The following is a 12,158-nucleotide window of genomic DNA, read 5'->3' on the forward strand; positions in this document are numbered from 1 at the left end:
CAATGCAAAAGTGGCCCAAATCAATTACTACAAGTCTAATAAATGTGAATCTTAAGAAACTACAAAAGTTTAACATTTAGTTTGAACTATGGTGACGAACTGTTGTAACAAGTAGGTAAGTCTAGCAGTTATTAGAATTTCTCCTCTTGCTAGTTTATGTTTTTGCTAATTATATAAAAAAGCCCAAAGCCCAAAATACCCACAAACAAAAACTGAACAGGTTTAGGGGGAAAAAAAAGCTTCTGTGACTATGAAGTCAAGGAATTCTCTAAGGTAAAAAGTTAGATCACTAACTTTTCCATTCTCAGAATACAAAAAAAATGAGTAAAAACTTCAAACACTTGGTCCAGTCCTACAGCCATATGTTCACATTATTTGGATATTATATATTGATGAGTCCAGTAAATGGAGCTGGGTTTTTTTCACCCTTGTAGTCTAGCTGGGTTGAAAAACTGGAAGACTGAAGGCACTGTTACAAGTCCATTTAAATATATATATTTATTTAAATATACATATTCCTGACTGATAGACCATAACAGCATCTAAAATGGCTTTAGAACAATGAAGTATTTATTATTTCAGGACTTGGACTCAGTAAGCTCTAATCTGCAAGACTACTACTCCTGTAGCAAGGTAATTTGTTTTTATTAAAATTCATCCGCCAGTTAAAAATGCTTTGAAGTGTGTTTCAAAAACACAGTAAGAAGTCTGAATCTTCAACCACCCTCCAACAAATATAAACAACCACCACATTTGAACAAGCAAGAAGGTAACACAAGACACTGGCAGAAACATCCAAATAGGTAAAAAGAAACTTTCGAAGAAGTCAATCCCTGCACTACCCAAGTTATGACGTTAACCTGAAACCCACACACAGGTTAGTAATGGGAAGCAAACACGTTTGTTCTGACTTAGCATGTCATTGGCATGCTGGGTTTTCAATAGGAATTTCATGAATGTAAAGCATAACCAAAGCTGAGATGAAGCTGTCACCTTGTTTTTGTTTCTGCATGCTAACATCCATAAGTTCATGGCACAAGTTCTAACTCCATGAACTTTGCTGGTTTCTAACACGCCCAGTGCACTGCAATTCTCATCCGTATCAATAGAGTATTTTGGCACCCAGCAGCTGGAAGTTAAAGTGCATGTGATGTTAAAAAGCTTGCCATAATACCTGGCTTTTAAACACTACCTGTGCTCATCAATCTGAAATTTTACACCCAGTTGGAGCTATTTATTTGCTCCTCTCAGTCACGAAACAAATTTAGAGCAATAAAACCTTGTTAAAGATGTCTTTAATGTTCTCACAGAGAAACATTCTGCTGCAGTGCTTCAGCTGCAAACACTGCAGAGGAACTGTAAATAAAAAGCTAATTTCTACTAGAATTAGAGAAAACATGGGAGATAGCCCCTTATATTGGAGTATCTCATAAAGCCACATTTGAGATCAAACAGAGTTTGAAAGAAATCAACAAAAGGAATGCGATTGTTTATTACTCCGTCCCAGAGGATCTTGTCATAAAACGAACAGTCATCAGGAGCAACTCTCCTCTGACCACTGCATCAGCCCTCAGCGACAAGGGAGGGAAGCGGGGGGCAGGAAACGGACAAGGATTCTGTCACAGAAGACAATCAAGGTTGCTTGCAGGGAAATGAAAGGGTCTGTCTTCGATAAATAAGCGACGGTGTCACAAAAGCGGTGACAGGAACCGAGGAAGGAGCCAGGCTGACACGGCGCTGCCGCCTGCGCTCGCCTGACCCCGGCAGGAGGGCCGGAGCCGCCTGCCCCGGGACGGTTCAGCCCTTCCCCGCACCCGGGCGGCGAGGGATCGGGATTTGGGTGGAAAACCCCGAAACAGACAGACACACCGCCCGCACACCCACTCACCCAAACACAGCGCACCCCCCACGCCTCACGGCGGGCCTCGGCGGCCGGCAGCGACCCGGAGGAGACCCCCGCTCCCCGCCGGGGTGCGTGAGGCGCCGCTCCGCCATAGCCCGGGGGGACGCGGCCCCGACCTGTCACGGCCGGTGCAGCACCGCGGGTGGAGGGGCGGGGGCAGGTCGTGCCCCTCCACAGCCGGGGACGGCCGTGACCCGCGGCCCCACCCCCGGCACGGAGCCCGCCGATGTCTCCGCAGCCCCGCAGCCCTCCGTCCCGGCTGGCCCGGGGATGACGGCGGCGCCGCGCACTCCATCCGCCGCCGGCAGCCCCGCAGGAAACGGCGAGGCGTCCCAGCGCCCGGCAGCGCGGCGCCAGGCCGGGGAGCGACGACGTGAACTCTCCCCGTTCTCACTCACCGGCATCATCTCCACAGCCTTCTCCGCGCCGGGCCCGCTGAGCTGTGTCGGGCCTCTCCTCCTGCTGCTGCTGCCGCCGCCGCCGCCGCCTCTCACCGCGGAGGACGCCGCGCTCGCCCTGGCGGCTGTGACAGGTGCCTCCCGCGCGCCTCGCTCTGCGCAGCGGGCGGAAGGAAGAGGCGAAGGCGGCGACGGCGGCCGGGCTCCCAACCCCCTTCCTCCTCCTCCGGAGCGCGGCCGCCTCTCCCGCCTCCCTCCCCGGGCGCTTCCTGCTCCGCTCTGCTCGGCTCCGCTCCGCCCGCGCCGCCCCGCCACGGGTTAACCCCGCCACCGCCTCCTTGCCGGGGCGGGGCCGCGCGGGGAGGCGCAGCTGGGCCGCACGTGACCGCGGGGCCGGGCCGGGAATGCGGGACCGGGCCGGGAATGCGGGACCGGCACCCGCGCCCGCCCCTCGTCCCCGCCGGGACCCTCTCGCTCCCGCAGCGCCGTGCCGAGCGTGAGGCTCGCCACGCCGGTTCTCCCCCGCCCGGCCTCCTCCTCCTCCTCCTCCTCCCGGCGCTCCGCCGCCCTGCCCCCGGGCCGGGCCCCGGCGGGCGCCGCCTCCTCTGGGCGGGCTGCCCGCGGCCCATTGCTCCCGGGCCCGGGCGGTGGAGGAAGGGGCAGCGGCCCCGGGCGCTCTCTGCCCCCGGAATGCCGGGAATGCGGGGCGGCTCCGCCCGGCCCGGCCCCGCCGCTGGAGCTGCCCGCGGCCCGCTGGGCGGTAACACGGGGGTCAGGGGTCTCCCGAGCCTCTGAGCTGAGGTCGCTTCCCGCAGCTTGTCCTGGTCCGAAACACACCTTGGATAGCGTGATGCCTATAGCGTCACCTTCCTTCCACCGTCCCCTCCTTGTGAAATCTGATGTACAAAACTCCCCTTAGCAGCAGGAGGGGAAGGGTGTTTTTGTCCTGATGTCAGACTCATGAGATCTGGTCTCGTGTTTGAAAGTAAGGTTCAGTTTCCTTCATTTTCTAGTCTCTCATTCTGTAGAGTTACAACGGCAAAATGAAAGTTAACAGCTTGGAAGAAGCCAAGCTCATCTAGAAGTCAAAACATCACCATATGTTAGTACTGCAACACATGCGATGTAGACAAATTTCATATTGCTGGGAGTCTTAAATCCTAATCTACAGCATACATGGACCTACCCAGCGCTCCAACTGCTTCTGAAAAATGGCTGGTTTCCAGTCTTTGTTACTTTATTTGCAGAACACCGTGACAGATCTCAGCTAGGAGTGGAAAAAAAATGTTAACTTGGCAAGTTTTTGAGGAGCTTAGATAACATTTGTGTAGGTCTTTGAAGGTAACTGGTAATAGCATAATAATCTCACATTAATGTATGAGCCTGTGTGGAAGCATAACCTATTCACGTAAGATTCTGTAACAGATAATTGTGTAAATTATCCTAATTTATACATGCTTAAGATTTCCCTGTGTATCCTTCTCAGTTTGCAGGTTCTGGTGTCAGCTTTTTGACAGGTCAAAGCCTCTGCCTCTTCTACTAAAATAGTCCTACAAGGAAAATCCATCAGCATCACAAGTTAGTACTTTGCCAGTTTAATGTTATTTTGCAGGTACCCGTTGGAGTGCTACTTGCTGGCAATCACAGCAATATCATCCTCAGGTTCTTGTAGACTGTGATCCCACCTCACACATGGAGCTTTGGAAATAGGTTACTCAAACCCCATACAGAACTCCAAGATCTACTCAGAAGAGCATTGACCCTGCAACTAGGCTGGCTTGAATAAAACAGGCTCTAAAATGCTCACAGTCATCTATCTTAAAAAAAGGGGAGAGTGATTTGTCTTCATCAAATTCATATTGAACTTTAATCAACAAAATAAAAGGAGTGAATAGAAATTTATTTGTCCTCTTACTACTTACAGTAATTCTCATTTTAAAATTAGAAATTCTAAAATTCTAACACCGAGGGATTTGTGCACCTTTTGTCATCTTTGTTCTATAAAACTTAGTCTTTCTCATTGACAAGGTTAATTTTCATTGCCAGTAATTCTCAAACAATGGTCTATAATTTTTTCCAGATATACTTGATAGTTGACATTTCCCTGCATTAAATGAATAATAATAAAAAATAAAATACTGTAAATTTTATCCCACTATTACTTTTCCCACTATTACTGCAACAGCAGGAATGCCTACAAAATGAAAAGTGGGAGAATATGATGTAGACAATTGCTGGGGATGCAGACACTCCTCCATGCAACTCCTCTGCTGGAATAATGGCCCGTAGTATAAAAGTTTGTCATTGTGTTGCTTTTGGCAGATGAAGGTTCAGCCAGTGCAGCAACCAGACAGACTGGATACTGAGGGCTGGGAGGAAATGTCTTCAAAAGGTAGAGTATGTACTTTATATGCAAGTCTGCTCCTACTCCTATTTCTGCTTCCCTTGAAAACATCACTTGTCTCAATTCTTTCCATCTCAATTTTTCTATAGAAATGCAGAAAGAAAAAAATATTAACCAATATTTACCAAGTATAATACTTAAAATTCTACCTGCAGCATGGGGAGTTATTTAACACTTCTCCCACAGCAAAATGGTTTTGGGAACCACTCTCTTAGCAGTCAAGAGACAAAACAGCCTTTATAAAATTTTCTGATTCCAACTTTTAACCAGAAATCTGTTTACTGCGAGCAAAAAAATGGTCACTTATAATAATGTAGATTTTTTTCCCCCATTGTCCACGCATATCCATAGCAAATGACTGGTCCAATTTTGTAGAAGTTATGGTGCTTGGCCCAAGGAGTGATATCTGGAGTGATATCTACAACTCAGTTGCCTTTCTGGGATAACTGAGGTTGCATGAAAGCAGCCAGGATTTGGGGAATGCTTAAGAAGATAAGGGAAGAGAATTTGGTTATGGAAGCAGATAAAGCCAGAGGTACTAAACCCAAATTATTTGCTTCCAAAGCTGTTTCCTTTGTGAAAGGTGTTCTAATTTTGTTGACTTCTTTCTAAAGGAAAGGGTTTGTGCTTATTTGTTGGTATAAATATAAATATTAAAATATGTTATACAAATATCTTTTATTCTTCTCTTGGTTCTTAAAAAACCTCAGCAATTCTATTAAACTTTACAAATTGAAACCACTGTAGCTTAACACACCTTTTTTTAACTGGTAATACATAACAAAATGAAGAATTACTGCTTATTGGTTATGGTATGGTGAGTTTTTCAGATGTGCAAAAGTTGTATTTACCTATAAACTGAAATTTGATTGAAATGCATAAACTGTCACTTATTGTTTTGCTAAAACATTTGGAATTTATGAGTACATAGAAAAAAAATTACCAAAACATGGTGTGTATTTAACCTAGGTTTATTGGAAAAAGGGATTTTAACTTCTGTTAATAAATTTCCAAGCCTCTTATTTGATCATTTTTCTTAGGACAAGCAGAGAGTCCCAAAGATAAAGGTGGCACATTAATAAAATTTTCAGGAGCACTCCTGCTGGAATTCTGAATGCTACTTGTGTTTTCTAAGTATCTTCTAGCAAGATTTTCAAAGGTATATGTTTTTAAAATTTTAAAAACTAATATGTCTGAATCTCTCCTACTTCTTTTCTATGCATAGACAAAAGGAGGAAAATGAGCTTTCCTACCTTCTGAGATCCAAGTGTTCTCCAGTTTTGCATTCACATGTTAAGATGCTTTTCCAGAGCATAGGAAAATGTTTTCACGCTTTGGAGGTGTCACAGGAAAATATTTTTGAATTAATGTAACACTTTTTTTCTTTTCATGTGGTATTATTTTAAATAACAGATACTGCTATTTATAGCCAGCAACAATGTCAGAGGTCAAACACTTAGGGTGGGATCCATGTTATCCAACTTGACTAAGGTAGGAGTTAGGTGTGTCATTTCAATCACTCACTGAGGCTGCTTCTGCAGATAATCAGGATGGGGAGGGGAGAGAGGCAGCTCTGCAGGTAATTCATTCACCCTGAGATACTCATCCCACTATCTAAATCTCCTGCTCTTTGAAGGTGCCTATCTCTGTATTGATTTAGGATGGAGCCTGGATGACTAGCTCTGATTGGGGAGCAGACTTCTGGATGGTTACAGTTCAGATGGGTTCACTCATAACTGGCAGAATAAAATCTCTAAAAATGAGTATGGGTAGGAGCACTGGGGGATTTTTTGCATGTATTTAAAGAAAATTATGTCTCTTTGCTAAATGTATAAGTGAATTACTTTATCACAGAATACAATTCTTTCAAAAATTGTATTTTACATTTGCTGTAATGCAGGAGGAGCTCTTTCTGAGTAGGTAAGCAATTTGAGAGGCTGAATGACAGAAGTACTTTTAACTTGACAGGCAGTTCATGGGGTGGCTGCAGTGCAGTGCTGTGTAACAGATGATGCAAACAAAAACACTGAATGTTTCATGGGGAGTTTCACAGCAGGAGCCTCAAATCTTTACTGAATTACAGTGTAAAGTAGGAGTGTATATGTAGGTATATTAAGGTATATTAATTTGTTACTGTGGCCTTAAATAGCCTTTCATTCCAGAATCACATTGGCTTCCTAAGGCTGCAGCCATAAAGTGCTCCTAGTGAACAATAGTCATATGCTGCCATGCTTGAATTCACATACAGCCAAGGCATTTCAAACCCCACCAAACCTGTTCAGAGATAAATAAACTACAAATAATAACCTAAAGGAAACACTTTGATGTCTGTTTGGTATACAGTATTTAAGACACGTGAACAGGAGAAAGATACTTTTTCATCACTGCCTTGTAATATTCTAAGGTAATGTATGCTGGACTAGGTGACTCATGATCTGAAGTTTCCATAGCCCAGCACTCAGTGCATCATTCTGAGAAGTGTCACAATTAAAGCAGGAGTGAAGCATTATGTGTGTGTAGCAAAGCTGTGTGCACTTCCTGGGATTTGGGTGTCTGGTATGCCATGTGTTCCAGCCCTGCATTTGCTGGATTAGAGGTAATTTCTTTGAACAATAACAGAAATTGTATACTTAATCCAGTACACATGATGCAAAAGCAAGTACTTAGTGCAAAATGCTGTGGTCTCATTGGGACTGTGCTGCTGTCCACTCATAAAATTATTGCACTGAAAGGAATTGGTTTATATTGTAGCTACAGAAGACACAGTCCTGTAAGATGACATGCCACCATCTTTAGAGATGGAAAATCTTGTTCTGCTCCTCTGTAATGTATAACAAGGAAGCCATTAAGCATATGCAAAGAGGTGGAGAAAACAAAAACTTCAATGTCCTAGGAGATTTCTCTTTGCTTGTACTTTTAGGCTTCATATCCATTTGAGCTCTCATGATGTTTCTTTATAAAAATCCTTTTTCTTGACATTTTCAATGAGTGCAAGTATCTGAGATGAACCAGATGATAGGTCATTAATTGAAACATTAATTAGGGACAGCCAATCCTTCACTCTTTAGTCCTCTTTTATGTATGTGCTACTGTGTTTTGGGTGTACCACTAGGTTAATGTGAGGAAAATGATGGATCATGTTTTAAGATTGAGCCCAGCTTTTTAATTTGTTACTGTAAAACTAAAATTGTTCTCACATATCTCTTCTATTACATAGTTTAGTGTTTTTTACACTTAAAAAAACATTTAAGTGTTTTTTACAGTTTCTGTGTGAAGGCATTTCAAATACTTTTTGTTTCAGCTAAAAGGCTAATGCAGAATGCTGTGATACATGATTAGTTTTTCCCTCATGCTGCAAAAATTTTGGGTTTTTAGTCTTCAATTTTTCTATTAACCACATCATTCCTCTGTTTTAGATGGCCAACTACTTATTTAATATAATTGAAACCAATCTCCTTTTTTATGTTTACTGCTGCATCAGATGCAGGTTTGTTTTCATATTAGATTTATATTACTGCAATATTCAAACCCAGTAATGCTTAATTTGAAATGTACATCTCCTACTAGAATTTGTCATTTTCTTAGTTACCTTTCTTGAGGTAAACAGATCTAGTAAGAACAAACATGAAGGGGGTATCATGTAATGAAGCTCCTGCTGTTGAACCTGGTCATGGGTGGACTTGAAGGAATGCAGCTTGGAAGGGCAGATCTGCTCAAATCTGAAGTCTGGGATGTACTGAAAGGTGTTTTCTAGCAATTACTGACAAAGTGATGTGCAAAGGAGGCTTAGAGAGGAAAACATGCCTCTGAGCAGAAGAATGCTCATGTAGACTAGGAGAAAAAAATTATAAACCAAATTAAATGTGTATTTAAAAAAAATCTGTTTCGACTTAGTATTTAAACAACTACATTATTAAGACTACACTACTGGAAATAACATTCTTTGCCTTTTTTATGTATGTACTTATCACAGATTTTACAGATTAGAATACACAAGGTAAGTCTCCTCTTAAGAGACTAAGAGTATTAAATCTGTTAAATAAAGCACCATTGCAGATGTGAAACAGGTTCTGATTTAACATGCATCTCTATGGAAAACATTTCTGCACTCTCTCACATCTGTATAGATAGAGATACACGTATAGATATGTGTATATCTACATAAACACCACCTAAAACTACCACTTTTTGATTACAGACCATGGCTGTCTTCTATACAGGTATATACAAGTTATTGTGAATCTGAGTTTTTCATTCACAAACACTATTTCAGTAGTGCATTTTAATAGAAGAACATCTGCACTCAGGTAATCTGACCAGCAGATGTAATCTAACATTTGCAATTATGATTTTTGCATGCTATGAAAATAATGGGTTTGTGCCTTGTTGATGCTTAAGGTTCATCCCTTCTGTTTCTGTAAATATTCCTTTTCCACATAAAGCAACAATATTCTAGTCCTTGGAACATTAACGAGACAAGCTGATTCTGTTTCCAAGTGCCCTGTTTTGTCATCTTCCAGAAATACATTTCTGACTAATTTTTTTTTTACTACTGTGATCCTACAACAAGGTTTACTACAGCTCTTAGCTGCATAAACAGAAGAATGTCAACAGCAGAAGCAGATGAATTGTGTAGGGCATTGATGGAACCTTATTGAAAATATTCAGTGAAAAGCTCTAGAAATAGTGACAGAAGAAAATGTATCACTGGTATGTGTTTAGAATCTATTTTAGGTTGGCTTATTCAAAGAAGATACCAGCATATGCAGCTGAACCTGAGAATATTTAGAAGGCTGGAAAGGAGTGTGTGCATCACGGAGGAGTACACCCAATAATAACCCACTTGCTGGAGGATGATTAGATACTACTTTAAAGTTTGTCTACTGTTTGTGTCTCCAATTCAAAACCAGTATTTCTGTTCTATAAAAGGACAAGCTACAGCACAAGGTACTGTAATCTTTATTCCATTTCTTCCAATTCCTATGGGAATATTTTTTCTTGCCTTCTTCCTTTCTTCCTTCTAGAAAGGTCTGAGTACATGTTTAATGTACTAGTCTTAATTTAAAAAGAGGTGTGATAGTTAGCATCAATAAGAATACATAATTTGAAAGCAAAAATATTTTTTGCAAGATTCCTTTTCTAGTTGCATTACTCCAAAAGAATTACTTAAATCAAAGTATGCTGAACAGTAAGTATTATGTCTTGGTGTTTACTTAAACCAAGTGTCAGGTCCTTAGCTAAGAATTTGAGTCATACCAATTTTAACATACTGAAAGAAATGCAGAATTTAAATTTTAGCTAATTGTTTTAAAGAAGTGCCTAGAGATCCTAACTGAGATCAGAAGAATTTTCTTTTCAAGTTGTATGTAATATGTGGGATACAACATCAGGGGGATAAGGAGAGAATTGTAATGTCAGGTTTAAGAGAATTTAAACAAAGCTATTTCTCTGTACAATTGCATTAAACTAAAAGGTATACCTGAAGCATCATGGTCAGTAATAGTGCTGAAAAAAAGCATCTCTTGAGACATATATATATGTACAAAATAAAAAATAGTGTTAATTATAAAAGTGGAAATGCTTTTGGTTAAACCTCCCCCAAAAAGGAGGTCCCTGTATTCTTGGTCTTCTATCAAATGCCTGTTCACATTCTAGTCCACTTTATTAATCCTTCCTTTTTCCTCCCATAATGCTCTGCTTCTTTTCAGTTTAGTTGTTGCCAGTTTGCTTGTTTACACAGCATTCCATATGAAATACCTCACAACAGTTTCTACTTCATACCTGAAGAATTCCCCCTTAATTGCAGCAATTCTTAATATTATCAAAAGCATGCTAAACACAACAGGTTAAAACAAGAAATGAAGACTACAACTAATACTGCAGAAAAAAGTCTGTGTAGGCAGCAGTCACCACAGATGGGATTCATTCAGTATACAGCTCTTAGTTCTACCACCCACATAATCCCCATTATCATTTCCTACCAAACACACTTCATTAGCTCTGAAGAAATCTCTATTGTCTCTCCCAGCAGATCACTGAAGGTAATGTCATGATATGGATATAAAAGCTAAAGGTCATATCAATTAAAAACCATTCCTTTATGATCCTTTAGAAGGCCATAATAAAGCATATTTTCATTTGATGACAACCAACAATATAACTTGATGAACCACCACCAATTTTATCCTTTTCAAGTAAAAGTAGTGTTCCTGCTAGTACTGAGCATTAGGATATCATCATCCACTGGTTCTCCCAGTTCCCTATTTGTCCATTTGTCCCAATTAATTAAGTGATAGTATAAACTCAAGAAAGTGATGTGCTGTCCCAGAGGAAGGAAGCAAGGCTCTGCCTTTGCTGCAGCACAAGCTGTCATTCCTGATTTCTGTACAGGGTGGAGTTGTGCATTCTTTTTATTGCTGCAGCTGTTGACACTGATGACAGTTCTTCCAGGAGAGACAGTGCTTTGATCATGTGCTTTGTGGATGAGGAGGAACCTTGCATTGCCTTGTTATGAGGGACACAACGACTCTGGGAACTTGGCTGAGTAAATGGGAGGATGGAAATTCTGATTCTTGTGCCCTTTTCCTGCAATTCCCCTTCCCCCCAAACTGCTGTGCTATCATCTAGTTATAAAGCAGCTTTGCTGTAAATGGAATCAGATGGGTCCAAATTAAAATGGAAAAAAACCCCAACAAATGCTTGTTTTGTTATTTTAGAGGGGGGGAAAAAACCCATAAAATTATGCAAAATCACCTGATCTTATTCACAAATAACTGTATCAACACAACTATGAGGAGCAAGGCACTGCAATGTAAAGGTGCAAACTCTACAAGCTGGTGTAGCTGCCAGAGTTCTCATACTGTTAAACCACAACCAAAGACAAAATTTAATTAAACCCTCTAAATCATCCATTCTTGTGGTGGTCAGTTCGTTTTGGGTGAGGACAGAATAATTGTTTCCAAGTACTTTGCCTGCAGCAGTGGAGTAGACTACATAAGACTGTCTTATTTATGAGATTTTAATAAATTACCAAATCAGCCATGTGGCTTTATGTTCTTAAAAATATTAGCTGCTAAATCTTAGTCACTAAAGGTCATGGAATTGTAGTTTGAAGAGTTTGCTGTTGAAGCACTACCGTGTCACTTCTTGTTCCTCCCATTTAATTAATTAACTAACAGATTTAATGCCTTGGGGACTCTCCATCTCACTATTCTTTCCTTCCTAGTAACTTCACAGACTTCTTTGAATGAAACAATAGAAGCTTCACACATTGATTTCCTCTGTTTCAGTTCAGCCAGCTGGTGGTGATGTCACACACGAGCACCTGTGTCTAACAAGCACCTGATACTGTTCCTTCCTTAAGGACTCAAAGTACAAGACATATGAACACACCAGCTCTGTATGGGTATTGTACTAGAAACACTGGATTGCTATCATGAGTCAGATAAACAGG

At 41.5% G+C, this 12,158-nt stretch overlaps 1 protein-coding gene across 3 annotated transcripts in view; it reads right to left on the reverse strand.

Moving 5' to 3' along the window:
* Positions 1–2,497, reverse strand: part of PPP1R13B (protein phosphatase 1 regulatory subunit 13B) — a 66,875-nt gene extending 64,378 nt beyond the window's left edge. For 2 of the 3 annotated variants that reach the window (XM_054286708.1, XM_054286706.1), the window contains exon 1: positions 2,302–2,497. In XM_054286708.1, coding sequence (XP_054142683.1) covers positions 2,302–2,310 — 9 coding nt within the window. In that variant the 5' untranslated portion in view covers positions 2,311–2,497. The remainder of the gene's footprint in view (positions 1–2,301) is intronic. The other variant, XM_054286707.1, reaches the window with a different exon arrangement.
* Positions 2,498–12,158: the final 9,661 nt, after the last annotated feature.

Source organism: Melozone crissalis, unplaced genomic scaffold (genome assembly GCF_028551555.1).
Source record: "Melozone crissalis strain CALT ecotype California unplaced genomic scaffold, PUWL_Pcris_2 ptg000056l_1, whole genome shotgun sequence".
Lineage (NCBI taxonomy): Eukaryota > Metazoa > Chordata > Aves > Passeriformes > Passerellidae > Melozone > Melozone crissalis.